The sequence below is a fragment of the Corythoichthys intestinalis genome, chromosome 12, assembly GCF_030265065.1.
Source record: "Corythoichthys intestinalis isolate RoL2023-P3 chromosome 12, ASM3026506v1, whole genome shotgun sequence".
Classification (NCBI taxonomy): domain Eukaryota; kingdom Metazoa; phylum Chordata; class Actinopteri; order Syngnathiformes; family Syngnathidae; genus Corythoichthys; species Corythoichthys intestinalis.
In genome coordinates this window covers 2,497,071-2,510,801 of record NC_080406.1, presented here as the reverse complement: position 1 = coordinate 2,510,801, position 13,731 = coordinate 2,497,071, and the positions used below count along the sequence as shown (strand labels likewise).

Sequence of the window (13,731 nt, the reverse complement as noted above, 5' to 3'; positions counted from 1 at the left end):
TACAAATACTCAATGCAGGCGCACTTACTTGAGTTGCTGGAGCCAGGACAGGATGCGCTTCATGTCGTCGTTGATGGTCTTCTCAATGTCATCCAGCATCGATTGATCTAATGTAAGAAAGCGCCACCGTTTTAGCGCCGGAGTGGGATGCGATAGATCCCGGCGGCTTCCGCTCACCTAATCCATACAGCATGGGCTGCAGCATGCCGGAATGCAAATCCACAAAGATATGCAGGCACTCCGAGCGACCGCACGGCTCCAGTATCGGAATGACCAGAGTGGGTAGCGCCGTTTCAATGAACGCTGAAATTGAGAGATTCAATCTCTTTAAATTAAAAGTGAAGCCGTTACATTTTTATGATCAGTTATCAAAACCTGACTGAGATGTATAGTTATCGTTAACTAAGCAATGTGTGTAATTTTCCATATTTGGCATTTGAAATTCTTCCACTTTAGCTGGTTATGACTAGGGTTGGGCATCGATGGGATCCGGTTCTAACCAGTGCTGTTAATCTTACTTTAAAAAAGTAATTAATTACAGTTACAAATTACTTCTCCCAAAAAGTAACTGCGTTAGTAACTCTGTTACCTGAATGTAAGAGTAATTAGTTATTTGGCAAAGTAACTGGTGATAATTTTCATGGGTTTTTTTTTCCTCAAGGTCACACTATGTGAAGTGTAAAAGGTTTTTGGGACAACTAATTATTGACCCTAATTTACCCTTAACCTAACCGTTAAAAATTGTTAAAATTGTTATTGCATTAGTTCCCTTCTGTCTACTTTTGACATGTGGAAGTTTTAAAACTGTTTCATCATTTAAAGATAGACTCAAGTCAAGATTTTGCCGATTTAGAAGAACTTTTTATCAGTTTGTTCTACGTGATAAAATATCTGGGAGAGTGCTCATCCGAGACTGCTGATTCCATAGTTTTTGCTAGGGGTTGCAAATAGGCTTAGAAAAAGACAACCCCTAATTTCACAAAAAAAAATGCTCGGAGTGTAAAGGGTTACGTTCACTGGCACTGAAACATGACTTAACAATGAAACCACCCCAAAATGCTCCCAAATATACAGTATTGGCCCGAATATAAGACGGCCCTGATGCCCCCCTCTTTTTCAAGACTCAAGTTTGAAAAAAAGACTTTTTGAACACCAAATTATTTTTTTTACAGAAAATAATTGCAGTACATCTGAAACAAATGATTATAACAATATATTTGAGAGAAAAAGCATGTTATTTTGCCTCATTCAAATCTTAATATCTGAACATTTAAATATGTTAACTAAAGTGCAATCACATTCATACATGAATGGCTTTTGGTTTTTGAAATATAATAATAGGGCTGTCAAAATTATCGCGTTAATGGGCAGTAATTAATTTTTTTAAACTAATCACGTTAAAATATTTGACGCAATTAACGCACATGCCCCGCTCAAGCAGATTAAAATGACAGCACAGTGCAATCTCCACTTGTTACTTGTGTTTTTTGGAGTTTTGTCGCCCTCTGCTGGCGCTTGGGTGCGACTGATTTTATGGGCTTAAGCATCCATGAGCATTGTGTAATTATTGACAACAATGGCGGGCTACTAGTTCATTTTTTGATTGAAAATTTTACAAATTTTATTAAAACAAAAACATTAAGAGGGGTTTTAATATAAAATTTCTATAACTTGTACTAACATTTATCTTTTAAGAACTACAAGTCTTTTTATCCATGTATCGCTTTAACAGAATGTTATTAATGTTAATGCCATCTTGTTGATTTATTGTTATAATAAACAAATACAGTACTTATGTACCGTATGTTGAATGTATATATCCATTTTGTGTCTTAGCTTTCCATTCCAACAATAATCTACAGAAAAATATGGCATATTTTAGAGATGGTTTGAATTGCGATTAATTACGATTAATTAATTTTTAAGCTGTAAATAACTCGATTAAAAATTTTAATCATTTGACAGCCCTGAATAATAATAAATATAATAAATAAACCAATATATTGTTATAAAACAACAAACATGCAATAACTGCATTAACCATCAAAGTGAAGTCTAAGGCTACGTTCATACTACAGGTCTTAATGCACGAATCCGATTTTTTCGTGTTTTTCCGACTCGAGTGAGGCATTAATTTGACGGTCTGAACGTGACAAGTCGCATAGAACGGGACCATTTCAAATCCGATCTGGGTCACTTTCGTATGTGGTCTAAATCCGATCTGGGCCACATTTTTCCAGACTGTCGCGGCGGTCTGTACTGTCCAGTCCCGCAAATCGGATTTCATGCAGCAATTACGTCATCAAATAGCGAGAGAGTCGTTACCGTAGCGATGCACCTGTGCGTTATTAGCGCCTAGCTTGCAGTGAACACGGCTTTCGGGGAAGGGCTGGGCTTCACAACAGTCATAAAAAATAAAAATGGGTTGAGGATAAGCCTGAGAATGCTCAGTTTTCTCTGTTACAAGTGAGCAATATTTCAACATTGCTTACACGGCCGAGAGAGAGTCGGGGCAAACTGCCCATATGTGTGTGACGTGCACGGACAGTGCGTGCATGCTATCGATCCATATAAACTTTGAATATAAGCCTAAACGGGGATTATTTATGTCTGTTATTTGTGTCCTCCTTTTGAAAAGCAAAACATGATATCCCTGGAATGACGGATGACGTGTGTCATTTGTTTTGATGCTTCTGCGCATGCGGGTCTTCTTGCTTAGCGCGTGTCGGACTGCGAATTAGTGCGCATGCGTAATACTTGAACGGTCTCAATGGATAAAAGCAGTCTGAACGGGCACGCCAAAAAAACGGATATGACAAAAAATCGGATTCGTGCATTAAGACCTGTAGTATGAACGTAGCCTAACTAACTGTAGTCTTGAAACAAATCTGAATAGGGAAAAACATTGCATAAAATAATGCAAACTGGTTAAACTTGAGTGCAGCCGAGATCTGTCATGACAGAACATCGCTTCAATGATATCTGGCGCCATCTAGCGTTGTGAATGGGTACAACGTCTAGACCGTGAATATAAGACGACCCCCACTTTTTCAGTCTTATTTCAATGCAAAAAACACTGTCTTATATTCAGGCCAATATGGTAATATGAAGTGACGGAGAATACACAGGAAGTGACCCAAAGCAGAACGCAATTGCATTTTCACGTTCAATAAAAAATTGGGATTTAAATACATACAGCTGTCAGTCGGATTGTTGCCCTTCAAAATGGCTTTCAATTCCAGCAACTTTTGGTGAGAACGTGCGTGAACGCTGTCAATCAGAAGCTTCTCCACGGACAAATGGTCAATCTGAAGATGGAAAATGCAACATTATTCATCTACGACATATATAAAGTGTCATTTAGAAGTTGGGCAACTCACTTTCATTGCTCTCTCCATCAATTTGGAGTCGCACGCGGGTAAAGGTGGGTCATGGGAGATCTGCAGCGGCTTCGATCCATCTGATTCGTCAATCTTAATTGTGACTTTATGCACGGAGGCGGTACCTGTTTTCCTACCGAGCACCTGTTGGCTGCGGCGAATACAAGAGCACGTGGGTCAATTCTTAACATTACTGAGACTGAGAGTGATACACCACATTGAAATAACCTTAGTGCTGCAATGATTAATTACCGTAATTTCCCGAATATAACGCGCACTTTTTTTCCCCCAAAATCAACTTATAAAATCATGGTCCGCATTATAAACAGGTACATGGATGGAGACAGAAATATATATACTTCATATACATATTAACAGATTTTTTTAAATTGACACGGCCACGTTGTGTTGAAGAAACATATACGGCGACCCGTTGCCGACCATTACGGTACGTGACGTCAACATTTTGTTTCGGTAATACTTCACTCTAATCGGCCGAATGATTTCGTCTGTGTTAAATTCTGCTTTTTTCACTCTTCATACAGCACAGAATTTAGTTTCTTGAACTCATTTGAGTCAACGTTTATTGCAGCCCCGCAACTCGGACCATAACAAACGTAAGCACACAGACTTCCTGTGTCCGTCAACTATATCTGTCCCTCTGGACACTCAAACACAAATAACAATAGTTTCTATTGTTACTGTTGTGTCGACAGCGATGAGCTCTCACGGATTTCAGACTTACGTTCTCACTTTCATTTTACCGTATCAAACCATGGAAGAAACATTTATTCATCATGATGAAACGAGCAAGTTATACAGCAGCCTTTAAAAGAAAAGTCACATCTGTTTTGATTTCTCCTAGATTCTGGTAAGTTGGTGAAGTTGTCAAATCATATTATTACCGTAAATATTGTCAGTTTATGGTAATGTTTTGAACTACCAATGTGCTATGCTTGTGCTGTGTTTCACCAGTCAGTAAAATGACATTTCTGTATGTGTACAGGAGCTCTGTTTTCTTGAATTCTTCTAGTAATTGGTGCTAAAATTAGGGTGCGCGTTATAAACGGGTACAATAATTTTCCTTAGATTTTACAAGTAAATTTGGGGTGCGCATTATACACGGGTGCGCCTTATATTCGGGAAATTATGGTAATTAAAAAAAAAAAAAAAAAAGCTCATGGTCAATCAGCATAACTGCTGTGCTAAGCTGTGACCAGCCCTTGTACAGACTCAGAAGCCTTCTACATTCACTTTGAAGTCAACATGCATATTAGCCCAAAACCAATGTCGATATTATCCGGTATTTTAAAATGCTTTAATCGATCGATATTATCAGCTACTTGATCGTATCGGACAACTCTAATAAATTATGTAAAACGTTTTAACTGTCAAGTTTACAGAATTTTGAACGCATGTCAATGTTCCTAAGGTGTTTGCGTGCTAAGGGATACCAATTTTTATTAGTGCTTGAATTGAGTCTTCAATTTTATGTTAGCATTAAGCTAACGTCCGGTAAACGAAATGTATTTTGGATTTTAATGCACAATACAGGTCATTTTTTTATTGTGTGCGTTTAGCTTTATAGTTGAACTCATCTAGAGTGTAATAAATTGCCCAGTGACAGCCCCAAAACAGCACTGCTCTAGAAGAAAATCTGCATTGAGGAATGGGCCAAAATACCAGCAACAGTGTGTGAAAAGCTTGTGAAGAGCTACAGAAAACGTTTGGCCTCCCTTATTGCCAACAAAGGGTACATAACAAAGTATTGAGATGAACTTTTGGTATTGACCAAATACTTATTTTCCACCATGATTTGCAAATCAATTCTTCAAAAATCAAACAATGTGATTTTCTGTTTTTTTTTCTTCCACATTCTGTCTCTCATGGTTGAGGTTTACCCATGTTGACAATTACAGGCCTCTCGAATATTTTCAAGTGGGAGAACTTGCACAATTAGTGGTTGACTAAATACTTATTTGCCCCACTGTATATGGCTAAGGTAGGTAGGTGCCTGTTTTGGTTTTAGGTCGGTAGCAGCTTTGGTTTTGAAAATATTTAAAGTTTTTGAAAATAGGCCCCCTATGGAACAGCGCCGTTTCCCGTGTCATGTTAATAGGTTATGAAGTTTATGGATACATAATGTGTTGCCTTCACTGTAACTGTAAAATCGGCCCAGCCCTATTAAAGGCTTACTTCCAGACAGTGAGGGTGAGATGTTTTGCGGGCATATATCTCTCCTCCTGCACCAGGTCCCCCCAGCGCTCCCTAATAAGCATCAAGGTTTGCGAGTGGAGCACCTCCAGCTGCAGCGAGAGACAGAAGGAGTCTGGAGGCGGTGCAGTTAAGGAAGACATGTACGCTAAAGTCCTCGTGAAGTATCACACGCATTCTCTCATCAGCATTCAACACACACAGTCGGGCGCGTATCCTTCGTCACAGCGCTGGTAGAAAGAGGCGTTTGTCCGCCACACAGGCTGCTCTTTGATGTGCCGAGACGCGCTGCTCGGACTGCTTGCAGGAAGGGCAGGGCAGAGATGCACTGATTAGCATTGATTAGCACAGTCATGCGGCATTCTAAAAGCAGATAAAGGCTCCCCTTTTTTTTTTTTTTTACCTTTCTATCATCCATTACAACACATTTGGTCAATTAGCATGTGGTGCACTTGACTAACAAAGCAGCTCGATAGATTATGAAAACTAACGTTGAGAAAGAGCTATGACTTAATTTTCCGATGCAATGCGACAAGATGGATGAAAAACTATCTCTATAGTGTAGGACAGTGTTTTTCAACCTTTTCTGAGTCACGGCACGTTTGTACATTGGAAAAAAAAAAAAATCTCGCGGCACACCCAAAACATCCAAAAATTACTTTCTGTACATCATTTTTAATTATAAATAATTTCTCAATATTTATACTTACTCAGTGTGAAACGAGCCTGTTTAGATGAACACAAAGCTGATATCCTGGCAGGAATCTTCTTCAAAAGCACTCAGTCTCTCTGTTTTTATTTTTATAGCAGTTAGGCTTGAAAAGCTCAGTTATCAGACAGGGGGACTTTAGCAATGTCTTTAAACGCATCAGGGCCAAGCATCTCGCTGACAATGGCTTTGCAGGCTGGTAGTATTAATGTCTCTGCCACAGTGTGGGACTTTTTAGATTTAGCAACAAGTCCGGCAACAAGGTAACTGGCTTTGAGGACTTTCTAATTTATCTTTGTAGTTTTTCTAAAAAAAAAAAAAAAAAAAGTTGCCCGTTTATCTGTGTTATCACAAAGGCGAACAAAATAGTCCAACGACTGTTTTGAAGCGATGGAAGTTTAGTTTGGAGATGACGTTTAAACTTGCTTGGCACCATGGCGCTGTTGGATAGCTGCTCGTGTTGCGTTCGAGAACTGCTCGGATTTCTAGCCATCAGCCACCTTAACAATGTGTTGGAATAAAACACAGAGGGGAGGATGTGTTGGAATAAAACACATTGGAATAAAACACAGAGGGGAGAATTGACGGTCATCACATATGGATAAGGTGGCTGATGGCTAGAAATCCGAGCAGTTCTTGAATGCGACTTGGCACCATGGTGCTGTTGGATAGCTGCTCGTGTCGCGTTCAAGAACTGCTCGGATTTCTAGCCATCAGCCACCTTATCCATATGTGATGACCGTCAATTCTCCCCTCTGTGTTTTATTCCAACACATTGTTGATGACCGTCAATCCTCCCCTCTGTGTTTTATTCCAACACATTGTTGAGGACAGCAAGGTGGCTGATGGCTAGAAATCCGAGCATTTCTTGAACGCGACACGAGCAGCTATCCAACAGCGCCATGGTGCCAAGCAAGTTTAAACGTCATCTCCAAACGAAACTTCCGTCGCTTCAAAACAAGTCGGACTATTTTGTTCGCCTTTGTGAAAACCCAGATAAACAGGCAACTTTTTTTTTTTTTGTACTGGGTGCTCGGTTCAGAACGGACGCGTATCGAACGGGTTTCTGACATCATGTAACCCTTACTTTTTGAGGCTGTGAGACGATCAGGTTACAGTTTCTTTGTGTAGATTATATTAACTCCGTCTTCTCTACTATTATGAGGACCAACATGGTAGGACAGTAAGAAATGTCAACGGCGCGACAACGTGGCCACCGCAAGAATGCAGTGAAACGCGGCCGTTAAAGTCAATCAGCCAATGCACACCAGTCGCAGTGTGGCCGCGTGTTAGACGCGTACCAGAAGCGGTTCAACGCGACGCACGAGAACGGCAGAGTTGATTATTTGACGCGAGACACGGCCCTCCTGCGTCAATACTACTAGCTAGCAGACCGGAAGTCACTCGTGTAAAAATACGGTCGATTTTCAAACTAATATGCAATCGTAACCCACTTTTTGAGTCCATCAGATCTCTTGAGTAGTAGATCGGGGCACAGTTGACTTGTCTTTGTTGATTTACAGTCGTCAACCTTGCTGTAATAATAACCAACACGGCCCCGTGTTCAATACAAAACCCTCCTACCGCAACAAAAAAAGTAGGAACTAATATTCACATAGGAACTAAAGTTATACAACATAAAATATACAATATAAATGAATACCTCATCACATTTGTAAAACACAGACACATAATTAAATAATAGATCATTTAAAGAAAATAAATTGAAATGAGCTAAAACACCTGTAATTAAATAAGAATAATACAGATCCTGCTTACTAGAGGTGGGAATCTTTGGGCACCTAACGATTCGAGTACGATTACGATTCAGAGGCTACGATTCGATTATAAATCGATTATTGATGACACCCCCCTCCCCCGCTATTAGCTGCTTTTGATGTTTTGTACATTAGTTACAAAAACTGTATAATTTAAAAAAAAAAAAAAAGCCTCGCAGGCTTAAATAAACGACTATTTCAGTATCAAGTTAACAGTTAAAAACAAATAATATACTCAAATCCCCCCAATGTTGTGAATCAACCGTTAAAGTTGTTAAAATTGCTCCTGTTATTCCATAATTTCCCTTTTGTCTACTTTCGACATGTGAAAGTTTTAAAACTATTTTAAAGATAGATTCAAGTCAATATTTTACCAATTTATGAGTATTTTAGCTAAAAAGTTAATTAGGTTCGCTTGGAAGGTTCGCTACAACAGCCTTGCAGGGAAGTCTACTGCTTTAAGATGGCAGCCGTTTACTAACGCCCGCATCTAGCTTTCTGTCTATGTGCTGCTATCGCCACCGAGTCTATTGTGCATCTAGTCCTATATAAATATAATATCTACCGTAACATTATGTGGACGTACTTTGTTGCAGCTGTCGGCAGCAGTCAGGTATGTTGATGTTTTTTTATCTCGTGGCATGAGTTGAGCAAGAGCCGCGAGTTGAGCATTGGCATTACCCGAGGGGCCGGGTAATGACAAGCATGATGTCTAGCTACTCTCGCCCCGTTCCTCAATGCGTCCTGAAGACCGCGCGGCGCGCTGAGTGTGTTTTACTTCCGCTTTACTTGACATATTTCAATAATCGGAATTTGGATGTTTGTGAATCGTTCTCGAATCTTCCACGGCCGAATCGCGAATAATCTAAGAATCGGAAATTTCGCACACCTCTACTATTAAGAGTTATTCAGATAACTATAGCATAAAGAACATGCTAACACGTTTATCAAATCATCAGTGTCACTCCAAAACACCAATATAACATGTGAAATATCTCATTCATCATTATTATGATATCAATGATATCATAATGTTTTAATAATTTCGGGAAGAATCGGAAATTTCGCACACCTCTACTGCTTACACAATTAAATTTATTAATTTCTGTGTGACGCTTTAACTTGAGAAAATCCACCAATAAAGCTTTTGAAAACTGTTCAGAAGAAAAAAAAAAAATGATTTATTGAGGCATTTCATTTGAAAAATACATGTTAAAATCTTTGTCATTGGGATTGCTTTTCTCTTTAGCACAGGACTTTTTTCTTCTTTCAGAAAGAAAGCTAGCCAATACGCAGGGTCTGAAAGGCAAATTGTTGTTGGATTATCATCTTTAAATACCCGCTACTTTTTTAGCAGAATTCTAGCTTTGTATAGGCTAATGCTCCTATTGTTGAAAGTGTGTAATAAACAACTAGCACCTTTATATTTTGCATTTTGTTTTCTTACTGTACCGAAAATGAACCGAACCGTGACCTCAAAACCGAGGTATGTACCGAAACGAGATTTTTGTGTACCATTACACCCCTAGATCACATGTACAGAAAGGATACGCAAGCAGTTGTACATGTCTTGCAGTGGTTTCTCGTCCGCACACAGGCGTGCTTGCACAAGCTCGTGGATATAGTTCACTTGAAGACTATGTACCAAGGCTCGGCCATCTGAAGACAAAAGAAATAAAGTAGGACATTTAGAACGGGCCAGAATGTAGAACATGTATAACAGGATACCCTGCATCGAGCCTTACCGCCAGTTTCCTTGTCCTCCACCAATATCTCCAACTTCAAGAGCCTCCAGGGTATATCTGGGTCATCGCCCATCACAGTGAGGGTGGCTTCGAATTCTCCCTCCACTCGAAACTTTACACGCCCGTTAGCTGCATGCAAATATAAAACATTATAACAATATCCTTACACACATAATGTACGTTCTGTTATGCTGTGCCATTTATTTTATTGCTTTAAAATACCTGCTTCAGGACAATGGATGAAATTTAGCAACCATGCTAACTACGGCATATTTATATTGATGTTTTTACTATGGCTGTCAATCGCTTAAAATTTTTAATCGAGTTAATTACAGCTTAAAAATGAATTAATCGTAATTCATCGCAATTCAAACCATCTATAAAATATGCCATATTTTTCTGTAAATTATTGTTGGAATGGAAAGATAAGACACAAGATGGATATATACATTCAACATACGGTACATACTGTAAGTACTGTATTTGTTTATTATAACAATAAATCAACAAGATGGCATTAACATTATTAACATTCTGTTAAAGCGATCCATGGATAGAAAGACTTGTAGTTCTTAAAAGATAAAGGTTAGTACAAGTTATAGAAATTTTGTATTAAAACCCATCTTAATGTTTTCGTTTTAATAAAATTTTCAATCAAAAAATAAACTAGTAGGCCGCCATTGTTGATGTCAATAATTACACAATGCTCATGGGTGCTTAAACCAATAAAATCAGTCGCACCCAAGCACCAGCAGAGGGCGACAAAACTCCAAAAGACACACAAGTAACAAGTTGACATTGCACTGTGCTGTCATTTTAATCTGTTTGAGCAGGGCATGTGCGTTAATTGCGTCAAATATTTTAACGTGATTCATTTTAAAAATTAATTAACGCGATCATTTTGACAGCCCTAGTTTTTACTGATGTATTGATTAACGTGCATTGTCATAACTAAAACAAATAAATGAAATGCAATAACTCAGGTTTATTTTGTTGCTCATCTCTAATGCTGAGCAACGATTAACTCGAGTAATTTGTAATTAGAAAAAAGCTTCGGATCAAATTTTGTTGCTTCGAGGTTTCCTTTGATTCCAGGGACGTTGTAATGGTTTGTTTTGAAAGAGGTTTGCATTTGGGTTTTATTGATTTGGGTTGATACACTGCCCTCTAGTGGCAATAGTGAATATGACATAACTCATTTAACAGCTGAATCCAGCTGCTCATTGTTGAGACCAATTTCAGCTGTTTTTTTTTTTTTTTTTTTTTTACGCAATCGTAATTTAGGTACTTTTAGCAGTTTTTGGAGGGATTACGTGTTTGAATGATTTATTAGGAGCTTTGTTTAAAAAGTTAGCATTTTATAGCATTGAAGCTAGTGGAATTTTGCTATGCAAGTTGGCCAATTGTTCTTTTGTTGTACTTGGATTCTCATTTATTTAAAATATCAGATTTTTTCATTTATTTAGGAATGAAAGTGCAATTCTGCATAGTTTGAAGAAACACTCGGGAATTGTATTTTGTATTCGCATTCTTTTGAAAGTGCAATCTTAGTAAGCCTTTGTTTTGCTTCTCCTAAAATTGACTACTAAAATAATCAATAGTTGCATCCCTACTTATCTTATTCAGTATCATTGAAATATCAGTGACTATGGCCCGCCCAAGAAGCTTGAGTTCAGCCTACATTCTCTTGCAGTTCTCAGCTTAAACACTAGATGTAGCTAGTCACTATAACAAAAATCTGACATTTTGAAATCAACATGAAGAACGATTGGTGTGTGATATGGGGAAATATCCATTTCTGACCACATTGCTTCAAGACTACTTGATGGCGCCATACATCAAATGAACCAACATGAAGCTTTGACCCAATTGGCCGCAAAGCAAAATATGGAAAATCTATTGTAAAATGGAACACTAACGATAACTTTTTTCTTCAGTTACTGTTCAAATTGTTTCACTACTTGCTAGTTATGCTATTTAATCATTATGTGATCATTTTAGTTGCCTTTTAGAACCATGAGTTTGACATTTGATTTCATGACGTGCCATTAAGTCTGTCTGTCTTTTATGAGGTAAATATAATGCTTGGAGACATCTAGAGGTCAACTTTAAATATAGCTCATGTGCTATAATGTGAACAGTTCATGCATATGGGCTCTCAGGCTAGTTCATTCACTTTCTAAGCAACATAATCACTATATTGGCGATATGAGATTCTCATGATGATATGTCATTTTATATCATTTTGTTTGTTGTATCCTTCCAGTCAAAATAGATTGGATGTCTATGGGTGTCAATAACAGCCAATTCGTTCATATTTAAAAAACAAATACAGTGGTACCTCGACATACGATCGCTTCGACACACAATCTTTTTGACATCAGACGTAAAATTTGACTCGCCATTTGTTTCTACATCCGACGACAAGCTCCAAATACGACGACATGACAGCACCGCAAACGAATGCACGGCGGATTTTCTTGTGTGAGAAATCAACACAGGTTTCAAAAAAGTGGGTACAGTTGGTAAACAAGGAAAAAAGTGATGCTTACCTTTGAAATGAAGATACAAATTATAGAAAAATATGAGCGTGGGGTGCGCATCTGTGAACTGGCTCAACAACACAGCCCCACGGTCCTCTTCCGACTACCGTTCGCCGGTCTTTATAAGTTAAGGTGACAATTATTATTGCGGTAACATCGCCAAGGAAATCGGCAGCTTCGTCACGTTTCTATCATTTATTTAAGAACTTATCCAAGACAAAACCCTCACTGTCCGCCGCAGTTGACTGTGCTCTCCAGAAAACGAAAGTATTATCTTTTTTTTTTTTCTTTCATCAGCAGAAATTTACATGTGGAGTTGAAACTCAAATGGGAAAATATCATTTTTTGTCTATATACGAATCTAAAGCATGATTTTTTAAATCAAAATTCTACCTCCACAAATGTAAATTTAGCAAGCGGTCACCTTTTTCTCACTTTCATAACGAAGCTGTATGCTACATAAAGCTGTTAAAAAAATCTGAATTTGAAAGCCGTCAAAACAGTTAGTATTTGTGAAAGGCTAGAACTTTTTTGTACTTGATTTCAGCAGTGTTTATTTTTTTTATTTCAAATGTACATTGTGTGACGTGTTTATACCCCCTGGCATATTTGTTGGTTTTGTTTATTTTTGTTATTGTTAGTGTGCTGATTTACCGCCCTGACCTATCTCACTGTGACGTCAGCCCTGCGGTGCGTTCAGATACAGCAAAAAGTGTCCGCCACATTAGAATCAGATTCGTTACATTATTTACAGGATTATTAATTATGATTATGTTATTCTGATTTTTATTTATAACTTATTTGTTGTTTGTTGATGTTTAATTTTCATTTGTAATAGTACCGGCAGTATTTATTAAGGATTTAGTGTAGGTTTTTGGGCTGTGGAACGAATTAATGGAATTATAATTTACCGTATTTTTTGGACTACGAGTCGCACCTGAGTATAAGTCGCACCAGCCATAAAATGCCCAACGAAGAGAGAGAGAAAAAAAAACATTTAAGTCGCACCGGAGTACAAGTCGCATTTTGGGGGACATTTACTTGATAAAATCCAACAGATAGAACAGATCTGTCATCTTGAAAGGCAATATAAAAATACAATAGATAACAACATGCTGAATAAGTGTACAGTGCATGAACAACGAAATGCCAATATACTGTCCTCACCAGGACGTTATGGCTCGGTCCTGGCTATACAGCGAGCTAAACTCCCAAATGACGATGCTTGACGTCCGTATAATTGGCGGAATCAATTTCGTAGTTTTTTTAAAAAATGATAATTAGGTGCTGTTACAGCAATGACACAAACGGTTAGCATGCGTTCGCTAGCATTAGCACATCGTTCATTCAAACAACCACACA

At 38.2% G+C, this 13,731-nt stretch overlaps 1 protein-coding gene across 3 annotated transcripts in view; it reads right to left on the bottom strand.

Moving 5' to 3' along the window:
* med14 (mediator complex subunit 14) overlaps positions 1-13,731 on the bottom strand; it is a 43,891-nt gene that overhangs the window by 22,802 nt on the left and 7,358 nt on the right. For all 3 annotated transcript variants that reach the window (XM_057852808.1, XM_057852810.1, XM_057852809.1), the window contains 7 exons: positions 9,827-9,955; positions 9,633-9,740; positions 5,577-5,709; positions 3,381-3,531; positions 3,197-3,308; positions 178-303; positions 29-107 (listed from right to left, as the gene is read on the bottom strand). In XM_057852808.1, coding sequence (XP_057708791.1) covers positions 29-107; positions 178-303; positions 3,197-3,308; positions 3,381-3,531; positions 5,577-5,709; positions 9,633-9,740; positions 9,827-9,955 — 838 coding nt within the window. The remainder of the gene's footprint in view (positions 1-28; positions 108-177; positions 304-3,196; positions 3,309-3,380; positions 3,532-5,576; positions 5,710-9,632; positions 9,741-9,826; positions 9,956-13,731) is intronic.